General features: G+C 33.9%; 3 protein-coding genes across 5 annotated transcripts; 2 read left to right on the top strand and 1 right to left on the bottom strand.

The window, feature by feature from the left end:
• Positions 1 to 3,218: 3,218 nt before the first annotated feature.
• On the top strand, positions 3,219 to 4,174 carry LOC109100148 (thy-1 membrane glycoprotein-like). The gene is made up of 2 exons (XM_042710854.1): positions 3,219 to 3,572; positions 3,656 to 4,174. The coding sequence occupies exons 1-2, from the start codon at positions 3,251 to 3,253 to the stop codon at positions 3,757 to 3,759; spliced, it is 426 nt and encodes a 141-aa protein (XP_042566788.1). The 5' UTR covers positions 3,219 to 3,250; the 3' UTR covers positions 3,760 to 4,174.
• A 259-nt stretch (positions 4,175 to 4,433) lies between these two features.
• LOC109069288 lies at positions 4,434 to 23,691 on the bottom strand. Its single transcript, XM_042711455.1, has 4 exons — positions 23,586 to 23,691; positions 23,370 to 23,405; positions 20,266 to 20,709; positions 4,434 to 5,126 (listed from the first exon to the last, which is right to left on the bottom strand). The coding sequence occupies exons 1-4, from the start codon at positions 23,674 to 23,676 to the stop codon at positions 4,555 to 4,557; spliced, it is 1,143 nt and encodes a 380-aa protein (XP_042567389.1). The 5' UTR covers positions 23,677 to 23,691; the 3' UTR covers positions 4,434 to 4,554.
• LOC109069315 (gig2-like protein DreN) lies at positions 7,159 to 10,153 on the top strand. Of its 3 annotated transcripts, none has more exons than XM_019085946.2 (2): positions 7,159 to 7,306; positions 8,298 to 10,153. In XM_019085946.2, exon 2 carries the CDS (start codon positions 8,365 to 8,367, stop codon positions 9,001 to 9,003), a length of 639 nt encoding a protein of 212 aa, XP_018941491.1. In that variant the 5' UTR covers positions 7,159 to 7,306; positions 8,298 to 8,364; the 3' UTR covers positions 9,004 to 10,153. The 3 variants fall into 3 exon arrangements, with proteins under 3 accessions (XP_018941491.1, XP_018941489.1, XP_018941488.2); XM_019085944.2 differs by lacking the exon at positions 7,159 to 7,306 and adding an exon at positions 7,411 to 7,705; XM_019085943.2 differs by lacking the exon at positions 7,159 to 7,306 and adding an exon at positions 7,740 to 7,925.
• Positions 23,692 to 24,594: the final 903 nt, after the last annotated feature.

Consider the following 24,594-nt stretch of genomic DNA (forward strand, 5'->3'; position numbering starts at 1 on the left):
AGTAAACATTTCATCCCACTAAATAAAAACTTAACTGCTTCCTTAAACTAAATTGCACAAGGATGAAAAATTGCCATGACTCTACATACGACAAGTGGTCCAGAGAATGAATAAATGAAAACTAAGTTAAGTGGATGGAATTTAGATTGTAAGGTGAAAAAAAAAATCCTTTCAATTATAACAGAGTCTGATTAGAATTTAATTCTTACTTACAATACTATCTGTAACATGATTATGAAATTCATTGTTGTAATTTTTGTTATTGTGTTATTTAAATAAAATTAAATCAGCATTTTTCATCTTTTTGTGGGGACTCCAATGCAATACATTAATGAGCAACATTTGTATGGTACAGCTGAATTAATTTCTTCATTTGATGTGAAGGACAGGTTGTCATGGCTTATTTTGATATCCTTTCAAATGGAAAACATCCTTGTTATCAGCCGAGGCAAATTAACAATTCAAAATAAAGCAGCAGAATTAATTCTCAACTTCAGCAATGAGCTGTCAGTGGTTTTCAAAAAGCATACAATGCCACTTAAGGAAACACTAGAGATGCCACTCTCTGTAATCTCTTAAATAAATAATCATTCATTCCCATGGAAAATAAAGCAACAATAAACACTGGTGTGTGTGATATTCACCTGTCTAGAAACAGGATTTGTCTGAGGTGCATCAGTCTTCTTCTGATTGACTGAAATCTTAGCAGTATTGAATATACCTGCATCCATCTAAGAAAATGACAATAAAGGCCTTTTACATGCTAATCTGTCCTCTAATTTAAATGCAAATGCAACAAACAAATAGTTCACTAGGGCACACCCACAGTGTTTACTGAAAATAAAATGCAAGAGAACTAAATGATTGGCAGCTGTCAGGGCACAACAGATCTGACGTATTTACTTCAGTTAATAATGTAGTAGTATAATGTTAAATAGTAGGTCAAAAAGCACAAGCAAAGATATTTATTTTGAATAATATGATCAATATTTATATGTCCTAAATATATATCATATTTAGCAAATGATGGCCCACTCCAAATATTGAAAATAACATAGTTCTTTATTCTATTCTGCTGGTGTTTATGTTAAATTTTTTCATAAAGTGATACATGTTTATATATTTGTTAGAAAAAAGTAATCCATGCCTCAAGGTTTTTCATTATTGGCATTCTATATCAACAGCAATTTATAGTATCCATTAATCCATTAGGTATCAAGAACTAACTATGAACAATCATTTATTTATCTTAATTAAATTATTTTGTTGTTTAATGTTAATTTAAAAATTCGCTATTGTCAGGTCATTTTGGTTCAAAACATTAACAAATGTTAACCTATGCAATTTTATATGTTGAAATGTATCAATAAAAAAGTTAACATTGACCATAACTAATATAATTAATAAATGCTGTATAAGTGTTGTTCAGTGACTGATGTAACATATACTGTACAGTCCAATTTTTACTCTGTTCATTACAACATTTTGCCGTTACAGTAATAAACTGCATTTTTAAATACATTAAAATTGAAAACAGTGATTTAAATTGTAATAATATTTCACAATATTATTGTTTTAAAGTGTTTTTCATCAAATAAATGCATCCTTAGTGTTCACAAGAAATTATTTTTAAAAACATTTAAAAACCAGACCCCAAACTTTTGAACAGTAGTGTAATAGCAAACATAAATACTGAAACATCTTGTAAATGTATACATATTACACTTGAAATGCCTTGATACCTCAAGGCAAAATTAATAATTTCAAATTGTGGGGAAATCTGCATAATATTTGGTAAATAACATTTTCTAGTTCTTTCAAAAGGGGGAGACAAATCGTTTTCCTTCTTTCCCCTCTCCAATCCTCTCTCCTTCCTTCCACTATCAATAGAGCTTTATGGACCACTGGAAAGGGTGTCTGGCCAAATGAAGACATCACTGACTGGGATTAAAACAGCACGGCCATAAATAAAGCCTCTGAAAGGTAAATGTATGGAAACTATGATGTCATGCTGCCTGCTCAGGTAACAAAATATTTGGTCTGTGATTGAGGATTACACAGAGATCAGCTTTTATGATATAAAAGATAATGTACATCCTGTCAGAAAATAGGTGAATAGACATATTATGGACATACAGATATCTCATATGATAATGTTTTCATATGTTGTGGTCTGAGACGTCGCATTAGTGCAGCACAGATGGGAGGGGCTGCTGCAGTCCACTGCAGTGCAGTGCTTCATGCTGTTAGGTGAAAGGCTGTTAGGTGGCGCTACAGCACTGTTGTTGTTGTCTGAAGAGCACAGTTTCATGGATGGTCCACCTAGCCGACCAGACTAAACATTTTAAAATGCAGATTTGTTTAACAGAATTCTTTCCTTTTTTTGTCAAACCATTTCATGCTAGATTTCAGGCTAGATTTAGTGGCAACTGTAGATGGTTCTTTCAAAGCAAATTATTAATGAATCAGCAATGCTTTTCACAGGAAGACCTCCACACGTTCTAGCAAAACACAAGATTATTATTATTATTTTTTAATATAACAGTCAAATAGTGTATACTGCATTTATATATGTTCAAATGTTTATTTTCTGGGATATTTAACAATGTAACTAAACTCTTTATGTTCCTCTACCCAAACTATAGCAATGAAAACAATAAAATCAACTCTTTGGTTGGGTGGATTCTTGTTCTAGAAGGTAAGAAAATTATGAAGATGTTTGGCTAATGTTGCTTTTAAAATGCAACCATTTGCAGATTTTGTTATATAAAAATATATTTAAAAGTTATATTCTGTTCTAACGTCCTTTCTTTAAGTTTACGAATTTCAAACTTAATTCTTCATTTACTAAATAAATAAAAAAAAAAAAATAAATTCTTAAATTTTAAAATATAATACAATAACAACATAAAATATAATATAAAATATATATATATATATATATATTTAAAAGTATACTTCTCTATGTATACAAACATGTATCACAATCAATAATACATTACTTCACTTTTTTCTTCACTTGTTAAATGTAAAAGAGCATCCATGACAAAAAGGGTTCATGAGATTGAGCATATGATGACAACTATAATTTCTGGGAGTATTTTAAAAATAAAATAAAAATGCATGATTGAATGAATGAATGTACTGCTGTACTGCTGAACTGTTGAATTTACAGTTATGTTTATAAAACATCATGCAGATATGCAAATATCTAAATAACAAGACTCATGATTTCTCATCTCCAGTTTTGATGATGCCAGTGTTGTGTCAGGATGAAGAGAGTGTAATGACAGTATGCCAAGAGGAAGATAATGACCTCAGAGTGGACTGCCTTCTGGAGCCCAAACATAACTACCACACAGACTATGAGTTCTCCATGTCCAAAGGCCAAAAGGAGATCATCATAAACACCAACATCTCTGGAATCATGCCTGAACCCAAGTTCAACACATTTGTGACAGAGCTTGAACCATTCGGATTCAGGCTAACCATTATGAGCTTCACCATCACTGAGAATACAACCTTCATCTGTAAAGTAACCAAGATCCAGAAGACTCTGTTTGTTGAATTAGGTAAAGCTGCTCTATGGTGTCACTATATAAAACTAGAATTAATACTTTCTCTGCCTAAACCTAAACTTGTCTTTGCCTTCCAGACAGCATCGAGCCCTGCTCTGCCATCAGTGTGTTTCTGCTGGGTTATCCATGGCTCAATCTTCTGGTTCCTCTGTGCATCATACAGCTATGGGAAACCTTTTAAGAAACAGTCAGCTACGGCATCATATTTCCAGACTCTAAATAAAGTATTTCTGTAGATTTTTCAGCAAGAAATGCTGTTCTATCTACTTGCTCTGAATTTACTGTAAAGTAAGTGCTGGTTGCTGCCTCTATGAAGGTATTTATTTACTTTTTTTGCCTTTTTACAGCCAAAGCACCGCTGAGGAGTTGTCCTGTGTGCAATCTTGACTGCTATTGAGAGGTACCAAATATGTTGCTAAAGTTATGTCAAACAATTGTACTGCATCTTAAAATGCTGTGAATGAAATGCATTAGTGTGTAGATAAATAAATAAATCCCATAATTTGTTGACTTAATTTCCCAGCACAACGAAAATACATGGGTATTTGATTTTTCCTCACAGTTCACTTGTTTAATTTTGCACAGTTGCACACTGTTTAATGCTTGTGTGAAAGAAAAATACTTTAATGGCATATAAGGTATAGTTTATTTTGATCAGTAGTTTGTTTTGAAAAAGCTATTGATGCCATCTTAAAAAATGTATCTTTAATAAAAAATATGTCACTGGTATTACAGCCCTTCATTTTGTGAAATAAAATAAAGCAACAAAAAAATAAATAAAGGTTGTCCTTTAAAAGTTGGCGAACTAATAATTTCAATATTAAAATATGAAATATATAAAACATAACTCAAAGATATTGGCATGAATATGTTTAATTTTTTTCATACCCAGCTTCTGAGACAAAATGCATAGTACAGTATATGATTAACATTTTAAAGCATATGTGCAGTTATACATTTCAGACTTCATTAACAGTTATTCACGCACTGGCATTGGGGGAATTTCATCAATAACTCTGATTCGTTTTGGATCCCAAACACAAAATTCTTCAAGACCACTTGGCACCATGCCACAGTTTGGAGGGCACCAGGCAGTATCATAACCATTATCATGCCAGGTTTTCTGATGTTGATGACCTTGATGGTCAATCCTTATGACTTTCCCAACATTGACCTTCACTCTCAGAACCACTCGCTGGTTCTCAGGTGGATGAAGTGGCATGGGCACATGACGGGATAGGTAGTGGAGAAATAGTGGGTTGGAAATAATGGTACAGGAGGGGACTGCTCGAGCCTCCCCTTCCCCTCCCTCCCTCCTGGTTTGTAAAGGGTATCTGGAGGCCTTTTGTAGATCTCGGCTGAGGTACACACCATGTCCAAGCATGCCATGAGTAGACGGACGAAAACCCTCACGTTTAATTTTTTCAGCAGCCTCCTTGGATGTGCCATGATACATTGTATAGAAATTATAGTCTGCTGGATCTATGTCACTCTGGAGGCGTGGTGGAGCACCTCCAACCAAGTCATCTTCAACCCACATGTTTTCACCTGGATAAACCACAATCACATTATCCCCAAAATACCAATGCAAACTCAGAAATTTAGATAGATATTAAAATTAAAATACAGTACAATATAAACTCATTGGTAATACTTTATTTTAAGGTGTCCTTATTACACCTTGCATGTGCTTATATTATAATAACAATTAATTATGCATAATTACATGCTAGTAACCCTAAATCAAACCCAAATCCTAACCCTATCCATATAGTAAGTGCATGTAGTTAATTAATATTACTCAGTACTAATGTATAATGTATAATTACACTGTAACAAGGACACCTTAAAATAAAGTGTAACCAAGTCATTTAAGTTGTTATTATGAGATTTTAAAAATGGCTTTATAAATAAAATGACCAGAAAAGAACCAAATACATTTTTACAAAGACAAAGTGGTGACTTACCACTCATGTTGCTTCTAATGTTGATGGCAAATCTTCAGAAAGCAGGTATTTATACACACCACGCAGGGTGTGTCCACAGCATAAGATGTTATAGTGACATTCAGTTTGTTTTTCTTTTAAAACAAATGTAATTTAAGTTCTGTTTCTTTTTACAGAACTGTTTCCTTTTAATGCCACACCTAATCACAAACTATTTACAGGTGTGTCAGATGGAGGCAGATTAATGACATGACAATGACAGGTTATGTTCATGTTCAAGCACACATGTGAAGTTGTGGTCACAGTATTGGGTATTTTTGTAGAAGTTTCTAGAATTTTTGTAGAACCTACAGTATCACTCTCTTCTTACTGTGTTGCATTCCCCCCACGTGATTGATTGATTGATTGATAAAAGTTTTTTTTAATCCGCAGAGAGGGGATATTTAAATGTAGCAACATACTATAAATGAGAGCTTTATAAAATACATTGGCGCAATCGAATTCAGAGATAAACAAGGAAGAAGCTTTGAGGCCTTTAAGTAGTGCAAGTGAATAATAGCTTAGAAGTGGCAAAATGGCTAAAATCTTATGGTTTAAGCCATATAATATCATTGAACTGTATGAACAAGGGTGAACATACATACTCTTGTCTGGGATAAAATTTTCATTAAGGACTTTCAGTAGGCTACCATCTACAAAATGTTATGAACTGGAGAAGTGTGCAGGCAATACTTGTTTAAAACTGATAGTTTGCCCAAAAATGAAAATTACATTAAAAAGTTAAAAAAAAATGTCCTGGCTCTTCCAAGATTTATAATGGCAGTGAATGGAGGTCGAGATTTTGAAGCAAAATAAAGTCCATCCATCCTCCATAAAAAAGTACTCCACATGGCCTCGGGGGTAATAAAGGCCTCCTGAATTGAATCAATGCATTTGTGTAAGAAAAATATCCATATTTAAAACTTTATAAACCATAGATTCAGCTAACTTTCATATGCCTGTTCATGAGAGAGTGGTGTTCCAGTGGATGACGTTGGACATAGGCCTAGTGCAAGCTCCAGAGAGAAGTGACGAATACAGAAGCACAGGAGGAGAGAGCAAAACAAAACACCGGTCAAGAATTAGAAGAACAAAATGAGGATTTGAAAATTGCCAGAGGATTTCGATATAAGCAAAGAACAAACTGGTTTTCCTTTCCTGTAAACAAAACTTGGTTCTTGCGAGACTAGCATATTCTCATCAAAGCTCACACTACGCCTAAATCCTACGTCATCCGCTGGACCACATGTCTCTCGTGAACGCGCATAGGACAGAAAAAAAAGTTATACACCTAGGATGTCTTGAACTATTCCTTTAAGGTATAGAAAAACTTATAGAACAATTTTATCTGATAAATCTCTAATCAGTTAAATGCTACCAAGGCACAAAGGTATAAATAAATTATAAACATTAATATTCTGTAAAGAACTGTAACTATCTATGTATAACTATGTTATATTGTATGGTTTCACAACAAAACAAGCCCAATTGCTACTCAAAACTAGCCCAAGGGTTCGAGGGGTTTCCCCGGTAAAAATCACCTTCCGGTGGATAAATACACGTTATTAAGGTCGCTTCAACCCACGGACATGAAAAACGACCAGCGGTAACAGTGATAAAGAAACCGCGGACTTGGCAACACTGTGGATAGTAATAAGGTCTACAACGGGACACGACCGCGTCGCGGCGCGACCACAACAACTTGAAGTTGTCAAAATTTGTCTCACTGTTACACTAATAGAAGTAAGGCTTTCCTCTGTGTATATATATTCTTACAAGTATAACCCCAACAGTTAGACGAAATTTACGCCCCTGGTTTTAAGTTGGGCTTGGGCTGGAAACTTTTCTGGGACCTGGCAACTCTGTTTGGAGAGACCTGACACGTCGATCAGTCATACAGATATCTACAGTTATTAAAGTATCGTTCAGGGGAGTAGAGTGTTTTATGCAAAACATAAACGCTTACAGCACCTTTAAAATTTTATAAAATTAACTTAATATAATATAAAGGTATTATATAGGCTAATCTGGCTATGTAGGCTAAGTGAAATGAAAGTGAAAGCATGTGTTTGCGCGTCAGATTACAGCTCATATCACACTTGGAAAAGACAAAAATAAGGAAGTGGAATTCTCTTTCTCAAGGTTGGCAATTTTATTTTTCGTCGTCATTTTATGTATATTAATTTAAAGCCGCTAAAACATAGCCTGCGTAGTAGCCTAAATGTCGATATTGTGTCGTCCTCCGAGGTACTGGGCCTTATGAACCCTCAAGTGTTGTTGATGCCAAATACACGTATGGAGATAAACTGCCAATCAAGCGAAAGCTGTATATTTATTTTTAATTTATGGAAGAAAAAAAAATGTAAATATGTATGTGGTTTCACAGTGGGCTATAATAATCTTAAAAACATGTATTAATCTTAGCTTGGTCTATCGTGGCATTTCTAAGGGATATTTGACCATTTTAATGTTTTAATTGTTTAGGCCAGGGGTGCCCAACCCTGCTCCTGGCGATCGACTGTCCTGCAAAGTTTAGCTTCAACCCTAATAAAACACACCTGCCTTTCATTTTTATGGGATCCTGAAGACCTTAATTAGTTGCTTCAGGTGTGTTTGATTAGGGTTGGAGATGAACTTTGCAGGACAGTCGATAGCCAGGAGCAGAGTTGGGGACCCCTGGTTTAGGTTAATTCAACTTTAAATTCATAATTGTTTCTAAAACTGTGTTTTGTAGGAACTGCAGTCTTATAAAGGAGCATCCAAAGAGCACTGCAATCTCAAATAGTTGTGTAAGTGCCAAAATGCCATTGGAATTCAGTGGATGGGAGGCATACTGTGATAAATCAAAGCACCTTAAACCAGGTCAAGAGCCCAAAAAGAGCCATGGCTATATTATGTACCATGGGACACATAAAAGCAATGCCCCAGCGATCATATCATCAGGGTTTCGGCCCTCTGCTGGGGGAACTCTGGGCCCTGGAGTCTACTGTAGTAGGAATATTAACAAAGCAATGGGTTACCCAGCATGTGCTCCCAATGATAGAGTCATATTAAAGCTGCGAGTGAGAGTGGGTAAAGTGAAGAAGATTGAAGGGCAGAGCCTGAACCTGAAGACCACGTGGCATCAGCAGGGATATGATACAGCCTGGTTGCCTGCCACTGCCTCTGGTGTGGGACTTGAGGAGGACTGTGTTTGGGACCCAAAGAGAATTACCGTGGTTGGAATAGCCCATTGCACAGACTCCAGTACTAAGAGTTCTCTGGAGAGTCTCATAAAGCAGGGAAGCCAATCGCAGGACCCGAAAGTTAAAGATCTGAAGCCATGTAAAGGGTGTGGAATGCAAACCGAGGATAAACACACAATGGAGAAATGCTGGTCCTGTAAGGCATCCATATGTCCCTTCATGAAAAATCATGTTTGCCAAAAGAAAAGGAAGTAATTATTCCTGAGTACTTGAGAACTAGTTAATTGATACTTATATACACTTCAATTGAATATAATCTGTGACGTGATGTTGAGATATGGTAAAGGCACTGTAATTAACAAATTTAAAGAAATTCTGCTAATCATATTACTTAAAGTAAAGACATGGCAGTGCATGTAAACCTTTGTTTTAATTGATTCAGATTAATATGGTTAAATTCATTTAATTCAGATTTTGTGGTATGTCACATTGTGGTATATAACTTCTCTACACATTAGAAACATATTGTGCCAAAGAACATACTTGTTTGAAGTTGGAATTCATCGCTGTAATATTTTTTGTCAATGTAAAGTTTTGTAATATTTTTGTTTAATCTTTTGAACCGTTAACTACTAGCATACATAACAATTAATATTTATTTCGAAAAAAAAATTTGTTTTGCAGATGCAGTTTTGCTCTAAATTTGTAACAATTTGCTTTACTGTTGAATTCTTGTATTGCAACAATTGTTATCTGAAACAATGTAAAATTTAACAATATATTAAACATGAAAATGTAGCATTTGTACTTTGTCTTAATTCCTCCTGAAGACATTTCACAGATATTTTTTTAATTTTATATTTTCATGTTAATATGTATAAAAAAAAAAATGTAACAGTCTGGCACAATGATTTCTGCTGTAAGACGATACTTGCTATAAAAAAAATAAAAATAAAAAAAATAAAAAAAACTGTGGGGAAGTAAGCATATCTGGACTGAAATATTAATACCAGTACAAAGAAAAAAAAAACATCAAAATGTTTTACTATATTTTTCTTCCTGCTTGTCATTCTGTAACGCTTCCCAGCAAGAAGTTTTGTTAGCTTGTTTTTTACATGCAAAACATTGTGTCTCAAAGGAAGGAAGGAAGGAATATGACTCTATACTAGAAAATAAACTTTTTAGATCTCAGAAAAAATGTGCCTTTGGTTTTAATAATTCCACATTTAAAATCAAAGAACTAATTCATGAACAACAATGTTTTGAATACCAATGTGAAATTTATTGTGTACAGATTCTGTATTCATGATGAAATATTTATGTATGATCTTTTAATTTTTTTTGTATTGCCTTTTGTATAAAACATGCACCTGCCCAGCATCACAATTTACTGGGTAATGTACAATGGGTTTCTAGCATATATATATTTTGCATTCATCAACAAGATGAAAAATGTGTAGTGCAGATCAAGTTATTCATGTTATTCAAGACTAACAGGGTATGGGATGGTAAATGATCAGCACCTTGTGTCACGGTGGAAACTGTTTGACACATAGCTTATATTGGCTTGAATTTCTTCTGGGAACGAAAAGGTCAAAGCCTTCAGTTTTGGAGAGGAGAGGATCAGTGTGCAATATATGTCAGTGTTATCATTTACTGTCTGAGGAGCAAAGGCAAGTTTAATTTGATGTATGTTTAGAAGAAAATGCATGCCTTGTGTTCGCTGACTGAGTGGCTAAATCAGATATTGAAAGTTAATGCCATGTTCTCTTGAAATATTCTCTTTGTTTTATTTTTCTGGTTTATGATACATATTTATAGTCATTTATCTTTATTCATTTATTAAATATAACCTGGTATAACATTTTTTAAAAAAACATTAATTAAAACATTTAAACAGAACTATTATTCAAACTTTCTATTAACTTTCTACTATTTCAAACTTCAAACAAGCACACTTCAGTAATGCTGATGCCAGGCACCATGTGCTCCTTGTGTATTTGGGTGTATTTCACCAATGACAGTGATACGTTTTGGATCTCAAACACAGTCTTCTTCAAGACCACTTGGCACCATGCCACATGCGTCGTACCCGTGATCATGTCAGGTTTTCTGCAGTGGATGACCTTGATAGTCAGTCTTCTTCACTCTCCCAACATCAACTTTCACTCTCAGAAACACTCTCTGGTTTTCAGGTTGATACAGAGGGTATCTGGAGGCCTTCTGTAGATCTCAGCTGAGACACACCACGCCAAGCATGCCACCAGAAGACTGCCATGTTCTTCTCTTGCTCTTTCTACTACACCAATGCCCTCCACTCTACACATCTCTTTTCCCTCTCCTTCTCCTCTCCTCTTTTCCAAACATCCTACTCTCTGCTCATCTCTTTCTACCTGTTCCACTCTTCTTCTCTCTCATTACACCCCTTTCTCTACCCACTCCACAACCTTTGCCCCCTATTGTCATATTCTTCTTGGTCTTTGTATATTTTCCCCATTATGGCTAAAGCAATTGTGATAAATGTGTAAACAAATAGAAAAATAGTTTTCTGTGTTGTTTTATTAAGTGAGCGCTTATTAGTTTGGGGCCAACTGAAAATATACCATGTGCATTCGACGATATGATAAATTACAGAGATTTGTTTATTGTATTTGGACAAATTGTATTCATAAATGTTTGTGATTTGTGTAAAACCAATTAAAGGAGCTATAATTGTTTTTTTTTTCAGATTTTTTTCAGAAGTATGTGTTGATTGTATTAACTATTATGAAAACATTTGAGAGTTTTGTGCAAAGTGTTTTGAGTAAATTATTTGCATGATTTGTAATTTGTCTTCAGATCACTGTGTTTTGAGAACAGTGACCTGATTTTGGAGAAATGTGTCAAATGAACTGAGAAAAACTATAACTTGTTATTATGAGATTCTTTAAAGCTTTATAAACCAAGTAGCCAAAAAAGCACCAAATACATTCCACAAACATAATGTGGTGTCTTACATCTGAGAGCGCTTCTAAAGCTGATTGCTTACTGCTGAAAGCAGGTATGGCACATCTTTCAGGATGTGTCCGTGATGGCAGGTGTTCAACTGAGTTTCATATTTGAATTGGATTTTTAAAAAAAGAATATGTAATTAGAATATTGTACAATTATAAGATCGATTAAAAGACTGTTTGGTAGACCTGTCATCTTTTGGTTCTTTCCAGCATCCAAAAGCGAACACCTCTATACTATAATTCTCCCAAAGCTGAGTATATTGATAAGTCTAATGTAAACAGGGTATGATATGACCTTTGTCAAACTGTTATAAAGAAAGCAGGAACTGCATTCATCTCTCTATTTTAACTTTATAAAATAATTGGAATGATAACTGACATGATCTGCTCAGTTAAACATGCTTTATTGATATTCAAATTAAAACAATCTTTTTCTTTTTTAAACAAAGTTTCAAAATAATTTTAAGTTTCATTTTGGCTGTAGAAGCCCGTTTTCCTGTAAATGCCCCACCTAATCAGAAACTGTTTACACAGCTTTGACAGCAGATGTCTGAACTGCGCAGGTTAACAAACAAATACAACTGATCTGATTCGCTCAGACAGATAAAATCCACACGTCAAAATGTATAGTGGAGATCAAGTTATTCATGTTATTCAAGACTGTATGGGATGGTAACTGATCAGCACCTTGTGCCACATTGGAAACTGTCTGACACATAGCTTATGTTAGCTTGAATTTCTTCTGGGAACGAAAAGGTCAAAGTCTTCAGTTTTAGAGAGGAGAGGATCAGTGTGCAATACTCTACTGTATATGCACTTGCAGGCTTTTATTGTAGAGCTTAGTCAAACAGGCAAGGTCAAACACCAGCGAAACAGCACATACAAGGCAATCCAAAAGAGTAATTCACTAAACAGGCGAAGGTCAGGGCAGGCAGCAAACAATTATAAAACAGATAAATAGTCCATGATCAAAATACTCGAAGACAAGGCAGAGCAAGAAAACACAGGAATGAAACTCAGCGAAAACAGGAGAATGTTACAGGCTAAGCATTCAATCACCAGCGATGTGAACATGTGTGTGTGCTGTTCTTATAGTGTGAGACTGATGAGGTGATGAGAGACAGGTGATTGCAATTGATAAGTCCGAGCAAAGGATTATGGGAAATGGAGTCCAGGGTGAAGCTGCAAGTGATCTCTTTCTACCTGTTCCACTCTTCTTCTCTCTCATTACACCCCTTTCTCTACCCACTCCACAACCTTTGCCCCCTTTTGTCATATTCTTCTTGGTCTTTGTATATTTTCCCCATTATATCTAAAGCAATTGTGATAAATGTGTAAACAAATAGAAAAATAGTTTTCTGTGTTGTTTTATTAAGTGAGCGCTTATTAGTTTGGGGCCAACTGAAAATATACCATGTGCATTTGATGATATGATAAATTACAGAGATTTGTTTATTGTATTTGGACAAATTGTATTCATAAATGTTTGTGATTTGTGTAAAACCAATTAAAGGAGCTATAATTGTTTTTTTTTTTCAGATTTTTTTCAGAAGTATGTGTTGATTGTATTAACTATTATGAAAACATTTGAGAGTTTTTTGTGCAAAGTGTTTTGAGTAAATTATTTGCATGATTTGTAATTTGTCTTCAGATCACTGTGTTTTTGAGAACAGTGACCTGATTTTGGAGAAATGTGTCAAATGAACTGAGAAAAACTATAACTTGTTATTATGAGATTCTTTAAAGCTTTATAAACCAAGTAGCCAAAAAAGCACCAAATACATTCCACAAACATAATGTGGTGTCTTACATCTGAGAGCGCTTCTAAAGCTGATTGCTTACTGCTGAAAGCAGGTATGGCGCATCTTTCAGGGTGTGTCCGTGATGGCAGGTGTTCAACTGAGTTTCATATTTGAATTGGATTTTTAAAAAAAAGAATATGTAATTAGAATATTGTACAATTACAGATGGTAGACAACCAAAATGAGTAATGCCGCCGCGCGTACCGCCGCCGCAGGGCCGCGGCGTTAACTGCAAGTCAGTCGTGTGTTATGAAAAAATGTTATGAATGTTAAATTCATTCGCGAAACTACCGCCAGGTGGCGCAAAGGGACGGATTGCGAACTGAATGTAATTGTAAAATGAGATAAAAGGAGGAGGTAAAACAACAATAACATTATGATATAACATTGTACCATCTTTAAAAAAAAAACATTAAAAAATGTACAGTGAGTTAATTTCAAAATTTAGTATAGACTTGGGCTACAGTCTACTCATCAAAAATTAAAAGAAGACCTTTACACAAAGGATCTTATGCTTGCTATGTTATTAAACAGTCATTAAATATAAGGCCTATATATACGGATAAAAAGCTAAATGTTTTCATTTCGGTTCATTCTTGGTTTAAAAAAAAAATCCTTCAGGTTCCATTTGCAGATAGAAATGAGAACGGTCCAGCATTTAGCAATAATTATGATTAATTCTGTGATTTCAAACTGCTAACACTTTGCATTTTTGAATTATGCCTTTACTGTGTGACCAAAAATTTTGTATTTTCTGTTTCAGCTGTTTTTGATCGCGCTGGTGCCCTCGCGCACATTCATTGGAAACGGTAGCTGTTCACCGTGCCATCCAGCGCGAGCAGCGGTCCACTTTGGCATATTTTTGTTAATCATGATTTTTTTTTTTTTTTTTTTTGTTTTTTTTTTTTCCGTCGATACTGAAACACGCGTGAACTACAAAGCCTATTTTTTTTCCTAATGAATAATAGTTGAGCTTGAAAATATGGAAACGTTTGGATTTCTCCCGAATGAGAGCCCAACCTTACCTTATGGTTCGCTTTAAATTATTATTCATTTATTTTTTGTTTGTTTGTTTATAGTTAAGCCTATATTATTATATACTGCAATTTTATTTATCCATTAGAATTATATATTTGTAATTATTGTTCTGTTCTGATAAATTTGTTACATTTAAAGGATTTGTTGTAAAATGAAGAGAACTAAAAATATCCTGTTGGCACATTAGGCCAGCCGTTATTATTTCTGAATGTAATAAAATGCAACTTATACATGGCTTATATATATTTTTTTCCTCTCACAAACTTAATTAATTTTTTTGCCTGTTTTAAAAAATAAATAAATAAATAAATAAAATAACATGCAGCAAACGAAAATAGGCGATTAATCGGTTAAAATTTGTTACTGTGGGGTAATTATAATTATTATATACTTAGGAACAGAGTCTGGGCCTAATCTAGGCTATCCAGTGTTTTTAATTTTTTTATTTTCATTGCATCTGAAAATGACTTTGTGCAGCACATTCACGCTCAACCTCAACCTGCCTCGCGCGTTGCTCAGCTGTGGACGATTTAAAAATGTTGTTTGATATAAAGGTTGCTGTCCCATTTTATACAGGAATTGTTCATTAAAAAAAAAAAAAAATCGAATTATATTGTTAGTTCTAATTATATTGTTAACACAAGTTCATTTAGGCTATTTAACATGCACTGTGACATTTTAACCTTTTTAACTTATACACTACTAGAGATTTTAAAGTCAGTTTAATAGTAAGTTCAAATTTTTTAAAAAAAGGTTTTAAATGCTTAAATTATTTCTATGAATTAATAATATGTTATCAGTTTTTAATTGCTTAAATTATTTCTATGAATTAATAATATGTTATCATGTTTATTCTTGTAGAAAATAAGTGTTTATTCTTTAAGAAAATAAGGGAAAAAATAAGGGACGATCCAAATATTATTCATATTTGTTTTGCTTCACCTATTTATGTAAGCTACAATTATTCTAAAAACAGTGTAAAAAAAAAAAATAATGTCATTAAAAGTGCCATCGGCCTGAGTAAATTTGACCGTTATAGAATTGTGACTTTAAAGGTTAGTGATTTAGGAGGTGAAAATACTGTGAAATTACAAATGTTATGGGATTTTAAAGCATAACAACTGAAGGTCTAGAAACGTTAGCCAATAAAGCATTTTTATAACAATGTTATTTTTAAACAATGGCACTTAAAGTTTTGAACTAAAATATTATTTCAACCATATAGCCTGTGAATAAACAAAATGACTTTTCAATGAAAGAACACTGAGAGTTTGCTTCTGGTGTTTGGATTTGTACTTCAATGATGAGCTCCAAGTTTAGGAATAGCCAACACGTGTTTTTTTTTTCTTTCTTTCTCTCTCTCGCTCTCTCTCTCTCTCTCTCTCTCTCTCTCTCTCTCTCTCTCTCTCTCTCTCTCTATTTAACTCTCTATTTAACAGCATTAATTTACAATGGAATACGTCTTCCTCCAGGTAGAGTGAATGTTTTTCTGTCTTGCTACTTGCGGACTTTGAAGCTGGGGTCAGTTAGCGCGAGTCCCGCTCGCTGTGAAGCGGGAGCATCTGATGGAGGACTCCGCTTGGTCTTAAAGCCTTCCGCAAACGCTACGTTCACAAATAACAATGATTTTCGTAAAATAATGATTAATTATCAATTGATAATTTGTTATTATTATGGTCTTGTGAAAACAATAATATGGGCAGCGGGAAAATAATGAATAAAAAGAGTAGGGCTGCTGTGAGTGCAGGCATGTTTCAACCCAGTAACATGACAACACACCGTTCCTCACAGCCAACAAACAGACCGAATTCAGTTCAGCTGGAGGGGGTTGGGGTAGTTCTGTATAACTTGTGGGGGTTGATATAAATGTGTGAATCTCTTGTTCTTTCATATGGACAGTGTCTTATGAGGGTATCAAACTTGCAGAACAGGTTTAGATAGGACTTGTCATTTTGGTTTTAGGGCAACTTTGAAGAAAGGTTTTGATCCACTTCAAATGTTAACTAATGTATAGCGCAATATAGTTTATTAGTTATTATAACCTCAGAGGAAGTTGCCTTAACTCAAAAATAAATAAATAAATAAATTCGCAAACTGTTGCGTTAATTTTATTTTGTTTCGTCTAAACAATATTTTTTTTTAGACTATGAAATATAAATTCTCACAGAATGTAGCCTATAACCAATATATTGAACCATCTCTTTATGTTTTTTCTAAATCCCAAACAGAGTCCAGACATCAGTATGATCCGTCTATGATGTTTTATAGGCGTTTTTTAGATTTGGGAATACACATGCGTTACAGACATGACAAAAAACATTTTGGAGTTTTTGGAGACATTAATAATATTATTATTATTATTTTTTTTTAATTTATTATTTTTTTAGCCTATTTACAATGCACAAACCAGAGGCAACAATATCTGCAGAGAAGGAATCAATTTTAAATCAATTTTCGTTTTTGTGTTTCAGAGGAAAAATCAGTGTTAAAGCATCTCTCCATTAAAGACCGTTCTGAAAGAAGAATTTATGCAAACGCGTATAAAATGCTTTAAAAACTTTAACAGAGATGTCTAGAGGCTATTGCCTCCCATGTAAGATTTTTTCTAGTTACTAGTCGTTCATTTGTCATTATTCAACTAATCGCAGGATTATACTACATTTACATCTATAATCCATAATAATGAGCCTTAATATATTTCGCGCTCAAGCACATGCATTAAGTTTGCCCCAAAGCACAGGCAGAAGTAGCCCAATAATTGTAAAAAAGGAGACATTTCAATTATTTATTAATAAACAAATGTTTTCTTGTCGGCTGCAAGATGAAATTCACAGTGCTGACTCTCTCCACATGAACGCGCATTTAAAGAGAAATACAACCTTCACAGATTACATAATGCTTTTCGTTCTGAAATGATTTGTTTAAAAGACATTTCAAGCTTTCTGTAGATATATTTATCATGTATGTGAGACACCACAATTTTAAGTTAATTCATTATCAGGAAAAAATTCAAGTGATCTAGAGGGCGCCTCCTTGTCCTGCATGCGCATTAATAATTTTCGCACAAACACTTACATATGAATAATTATTCACATTTTGCATGTGCATTACAACGTAAATTATTTTTTACATGCAATTATCCAAAATAAAACCAAACAAGATTTGTAATGAAGATAAAACAAATAAGAATAAATGCTGCGCATGCACTCAGCATCACTCTTGCACGCAGACATTTTAAATACATGCATTTAAATGCGGCTGCAATTTTATTTTTTTTTTAACTTAAATTCTATGTAAGCAAGTAACGGCGGCTCCCTTTAAAATCACTGAAGTTGTCTATTAATGAAGCTCTTTTTTACATCATTTGCACTTTGGTGATTATAATGAGAGAACTTGAGTTTAATCGTGAGGAAGTTTTATTAATCCGTCCATTCTTTAGAATTTCAATGATTTAGCTAAATCGTGCAGGTTTAATTTATTCGTTTCTTGTTTTAATTAGGCCTAAATAATGGGAACGAAATTATACAGTGCCTCACGTTTTACTAAAATAAAGAAAATAATTTATAAAACACACGCAACAATTTCTTACAGACAAATATGTTTTCCCAAGAAGTTGTCTGTCAAAAATAAAGGACAGGTAACGAATAACAAAAATGCATGTTGTTTTATTAAAGGAATTTTAAAATATAAATTAAAATATAGGCCTAATATATGAGAATATTGACATTTTGCATATAGATCCATGTAGCCTAGCTCACTAAAATAGCCACATTTAATGCTCTGATGCAAAGTAAACCACAATTTTTCATATTATATAAATAATACTGCACACCTATTAAATGTGTCAAATCTAAAATATGGTGTAATACTGTGTAGCTTAGAGAAAATATAAGCACAGGCTCAGGCACAGGCTTGACAGTTATCCTGCTTGAATTTCGTTCTAAGAAATGCACATAACTTCATCATTACCAAACTTTCATCTGTGAATATTAAATATTTTAACTATAGTGTTTTTCTTTCATTTTCCCTGACTGCAGCCGTCAAATGTAACACATCAGCGAGGCAAAACTGACGTCTATTTGCGAAATGTGCTTTGATGCGCTTGTTTGAAAACTTGTGATTAAAGCGCCACTCAGCGGTCAAAAGCTGCAAATGCACTTTCCAGACGCCGCGGCGGCGGTAACGAGCGGCGGTAGAAGTGACGTTTTGGATGTCTACCTACTGTATAATGATCGATTAAAAAGACTGTTTGATGTAGACCTGTCATCTTTTGGTTCTTTCCAGCATCCAAACGCGAACACCTCTATACTATAATTCTCCCAAAGCTGAGTATATTGATAAGTCTAATGTAAACAGGGTATGATATGACCTTTGTCAAACTGTTATAAGAAAAGCAGGAACTGCATTCATCTCTCTATTTTTAACTTTATAAAATAACTGGAATGATAACTGACATGATCTGCTCAGTTAAAACATGCTTTATTGATATTCAAATTAAAACAATCTTTTTCTTTTTTTTAACAAAGTTTCAAAATAATTTTAAGTTTCATTTTGGCTGTAGAAGCCCGTTTTCCTGTAAATGCCCCACCTAATCAGAAACTGTTTACACAGCTTTGACAGCAGATGTCTGAACTGCGCAGGTTAACAAACAAATACAACTGATCTGATTCGCTCAGACAGATAAAATCCACACATGTCAAAATGTATAGTGGAGATCAAGTTATTCATGTTATTCAAGACTGTATGGGATGGTAACTGATCAGCACCTTGTGTCACATTGGAAACTGTCTGACACATAGCTTATGTTAGCTTGAATTTCTTCTGGGAATGAAAAGGTCAAAGTCTTCAGTTTTAGAGAGGACTGTATATACTGTATATGCACTTGCAGGCTTTTATTGTAGAGCTTAGTCAAACAGGCAAGGTCAAACACCAGCGAAACAGTACATACAAGGCAATCCAAAAGAGTAATTCACTAAACAGGCGAAGGTCAGGGCAGGCAGCAAACAATTATAAACCAGATAAATAGTCCAAGATCAAAATACTCGAAGACAAGGCAGAGCAAGAAAACACAGGAATGAAACTCAGCGAAAACAGGAGAATGTTACAGGCTAAGCATTCAATCACCAGCGATGTGAACATGTGTGTGTTCTTATAGTGTGAGACTGATGAGGTGATGAGAGACAGGTGATTGCAATTGATAAGGCTGAGCAAAGGATTATGGGAAATGGAGTCCGGGGTGAACCTGCAAGAGTCTGGAATGGAGTGCCCTCTTGTGAAGCTCACGGGCACTCCAGCTAGAGATTATGACAGCAAGTTTAATTTGATGTATTTTTTAGAAGAAAACGCATGCCTTCTGCTCGCTGACTGAGTGGCTAAATCAGATATTCAAAGTTAATGCCATGTTCTCTTGAAATATTCTCTTTGATTTATTTTGCTGGTTTATGATACATATTTATAGTAATTTATCTTTATTCATTTATTAAATATAAAAAATATTAGAAAACATAACTCAAAGATATGTCATTGAAGTATGTTTAATTTATTCATCATTTATGTCATTGCATTACAATATGGTCATCATTTCAAAGCACATGAGTGGTTTATATTTAACAGGTGGTATAACATTTTCAAAATAATATTTCAGAACAAATAATTTCACACTTCATGGGAAAGCACACTTCAGTAATGGTTGTGACAGGCACCCTGAGCTCCTTGTGTTTTTGGGCAAATTTCACCAATGACTGTGATACGATTTGGATCCCAGACACAGTCTTCTTCAAGACCACTTGACACCATGCCACATTTTGGAGGACACCAGGCAGTGTCGTACCCGTGATCATGCCAGGTTTTCTGCAGTGGATGACCTTGTTTGTCAATCTTCTTCACTCTCCCAACATTTACCTTCACTCTCAGAACCACTCTCTTGTTCTCAGGTAGATCCAGAGGGTATCTGGAAGCCTTCTCTAGATCTCGGCTGAGGTAGACACCACGTCCAAGCATGCCATCAGAAGACTGCTTGAAGCCAGAGACTTTGATTTTTTCAACATTCTCCCTCGATGTGCCATGATACATTCTGTAGACATTACCCTCTACTGGTGCTATGTAACTATGAAGGCATGGTGGAGCACCTGGACCAAAATCACAAACACAACACATAAAAACACCTGGACCATTCAAATCAAAAAATGTATAGAAACTCAGAATTTGTATCACTAGCAAACTGACTTACAAAGAAAGACATAATGGGATTAAAAGTAATTTATATTATGATATATTATTAGGTTTTACAAACACTATGACCAACAAAAGCACAGCATTTCCACAAAGACTAAGTGGTGTCTTGTCTTACCTCTGATGTTGTTTCTAAAGCTGACTGCTTCCTGCTGAAAGCAAGTATATATAACACATGTTTCAGGGTGTGTCCAAGATAAAACGTGTTCCACTGAGTTTTTACGGTTTCGTTAGGAACAAAGCTCCAGTGTAATTTAAGTTTCATTTTTGCTGTTGAGGACTGTTTGCCCCACCTCATTAAAAACTACTTATACAGCTACGACAGAAAAGCTGAAAGCTCAGGATAACAAGCAATACAACTGAACTGATGTGCTCAAACAGATCAACACCTGACTTACATTTACACAGCTTATGTATATATTTATTTGTCTTTTTAGTTTTCTTTTCAATTTTTATATAATAACCAGCACCAAAACATAAATAAATAAACAATAAGTTGTATATCAATCATACCTATTTATATATATAACTTTTTTTTTCTTTTTGGAGGAAATACCGGGGTCAAATTATGCCCTTATAAAAGAAATGTTTATTATATAATGAAATATAAAAATCATTATTAACTTTGTACAACTTTTTCTCAAGTAAAATAACACACATAACCAATAAACAAAAAAAAAAATAGTTTTTTTAAAGTTAATAGAATATACATGAGGTATAAAAATAAATGGTCTTATGGTGGTATATGGGTGGAGTCATATATTGTTTTTTTTTTCTTCTTCAGTTTATATCAGGAAGCTCTATGGCCTTCAACTCAAAGATGTTTTTTTGTATTTCAATTGTTACACAGCAAACTTAATAAAATGTTAAAAATCTTAAAACAACAACAACAAAAAAAAAGACCTATGAAAGGTATGTATAAAGGTAAGTTCTTTATATTGAAAAGGATTGTATGTTTATTTGCAAAGATATTTTAAATATATTCTTTAAAAATCTTATAAATGTTATGTATATGTAATCAATGTTATGTTCAATGATCATGATCAACACGAGGAGTCAACACTGAGTAAAACTAACAAGAGGCAGCTTTAAGAATGAAGTGCATATGGGGTCAGAGATGACAGCAATGTGATACAGATTACCATAAAATGTATTGAACCTCAGTACATTTAGTATAAATATTATGTACAGTGGTCTACAATGAAATATGTTTAGGCACAGAAATTATTATTTTGTTAGTATCATTTGGATATTTGGAGGCCTGAAAACAGATGAAACCCCTCTTTTTTAAATGTATTTGCAGCTTTCATGTAACTGGACCACAAAAACAGTAAGCATCAATCTTGAAATTTATACAATTAAACAGAAATGTAACTAGCTGACATAATATTATCTATAATGTAATATCTTTTCTGGTTCATTATTTTGATCGGTCTATGAAAATATTCTTAATAATCAGAGATAAGCACTTATAAAGTATGCTTGTACGCTTTTACCTTTCCAAGGACAAATGCAGACTGAATTTAAATGAAAGGATGTTTATGTGTTGTTGATCCTGAGGAAATTCCCAGTCCAGCCTGATTTTGATTGCAGTGGAAATCACGAGACATTAAGCCATAAAAACTTTTAAACATAGTCTTAGAAAACTAGAAATTTTAATAGTTAAAAATGAACAGCTGTTTTGGCTACATATCCGTATACTGAAGGATATGTGGGGACACATGCTGGTACAAAAATGGTAATCTAAAATAGTTTATCATGTTGTAGCAAACATAAATTGAGCGATTTTATTCAAGTCAAAATTATTGTAGTGTTTCAAAGAAGCACTGGGTCTTAGAAATGGCGCACACTGCAAAAAATTATTTCTCACTCAGCATTTTTGACTTGTCCAGTTATCTAAATGTTCCAAAATCAAGACGCATTTATTGAGAAGGAAAATTAGTTACAATATTGCCTGAAGCAAGAAAAATATATACCAGTGGGGCAAGAAAAATAATCTTATTTCCCTTTGAGTTAAGTTTTTTTACCCCAGTGGCAGACCTTTTTTTTTTTAAGCATAAACTCCCTTAATTTTGAAAAATGTGAAAAATATTGTCAAAAACAATTAAACAATTTTAAACCAAAACACAATAGCTTTGCTCCTCTTGCACTGGACTAATTTAAATAATAATAGTGATTCGATTTGGATCCCAAACACAGTCTTCTTCAAGACCACTTGGCACCATGCCACAGTTTGGAGGACACCAGGCAGTCATTGATCTTCACTCTCACAATCACTCTTTGATATTCAGGTAGATAAAAACTATAACAACCCTATTATAAACAGGAAAACATAAATCAAGAACCACTCTCTTGTTCTCAGGAAGATCCAGAGGGTATCTGGAAGCCTTCTCTAGATCTCGGCTGAGGTAGACACCACGTCCAAGCATGCCACCAGAAGACTGCTTGAAGCCAGAGACTTTGATTTTTTCAGCATTCTCCCTCGATGTGCCATGATACATTCTGTAGACATTGCCCTCTACTGGTGCTTTGTAACTATGAAGGCATGGTGGAGCACCCGGACCCAAGTCATCTTCAGCCCACATGTTTGCACCTGGACCATTCAAATCAAAAAATTAATAAAAACTCAGAATTTGTATCACTAGCAAACTGACTTACAAAGAAAGACATAATGGGATTAAAAGTAATTTATATTATGATATATTATTAGGTTTTACAAACACTATGACCAACAAAAGCACAGCATTTCCACAAAGACGAAGTGGTGTCTTACCTCTGATGTTGCTTCTAAAGCTGACTGCTTCCTGCTGAAAGCAAGTATATATAACACATGTTTCAGGGTGTGTCCAAGATGTTTTTACCATTTCGTCATAATCAAAGCTCCAGTGTAAGTTAAGTTTCATTTTTGCTGTTGAGGACTGTTTGCCCCACCTCATTAAAAACTACTTATACAGCTACGACAGAAAAGCTGAAAGCTCAGGATAACAAGCAATACAACTGAACTGATGTGCTCAAACAGATCAACACCTGACTTACATTTACACAGCTTATGTATATATTTATTTGTCTTTTTCTTTTTCTTTTCAATTTTTATATAATAACCAGCACCAAAACATAAATAAATAAACAATAAGTTGTATATCAATCATACCTATTTATATATATAACTTTTTTTTTTCTTTTTGGAGGAAATACCAGGGTAAAATTATGCCCTTATAAAATAAATGTTTATTATATAATGAAATATAAAAATCATTATTAACTTTGTACAACTTTTTCTCAAGTCTCATCTTACTGCTTTGCATTTTTGTGCCCAGAATATAAATATTTGCATGTTAATAGAATATACATGAGGTATAAAAATAAATGGTCTTATGGTGGTATATGGGTGGAGTCATATATTGTTTTTTTTTTCTTCTTCAGTTTATATCAGGAAGCTCTATGGCCTTCAACTCAGATGTTTTTTTGTATTTCAATTGTTACACACCAAAACTTAATAAAATGTTAAAAAAATCTTAAAAACAACAACAACAACTAAAAAGACCCATGAAAGGTATGTATAAAGGTAAGTTCTTTATATTGAAAAAGGATTGTATGTTTATTTGCAAAGATATTTTAAATATATTCTTTAAAAATCTTATAAATGTTATGTATATGTAATCAATGTTATGTTCAATGATCATGATCAACACGAGGAGTCAACACTGAGTAAAAACTAACAAGAGGCAGCTTTAAGAATGAAGTGCATATGGGGTCATAGATGACAGCAATGTGATACATAT

Source organism: Cyprinus carpio, chromosome A21 (assembly GCF_018340385.1).
Source record: "Cyprinus carpio isolate SPL01 chromosome A21, ASM1834038v1, whole genome shotgun sequence".
In the NCBI taxonomy this organism is placed as follows: domain Eukaryota; kingdom Metazoa; phylum Chordata; class Actinopteri; order Cypriniformes; family Cyprinidae; genus Cyprinus; species Cyprinus carpio.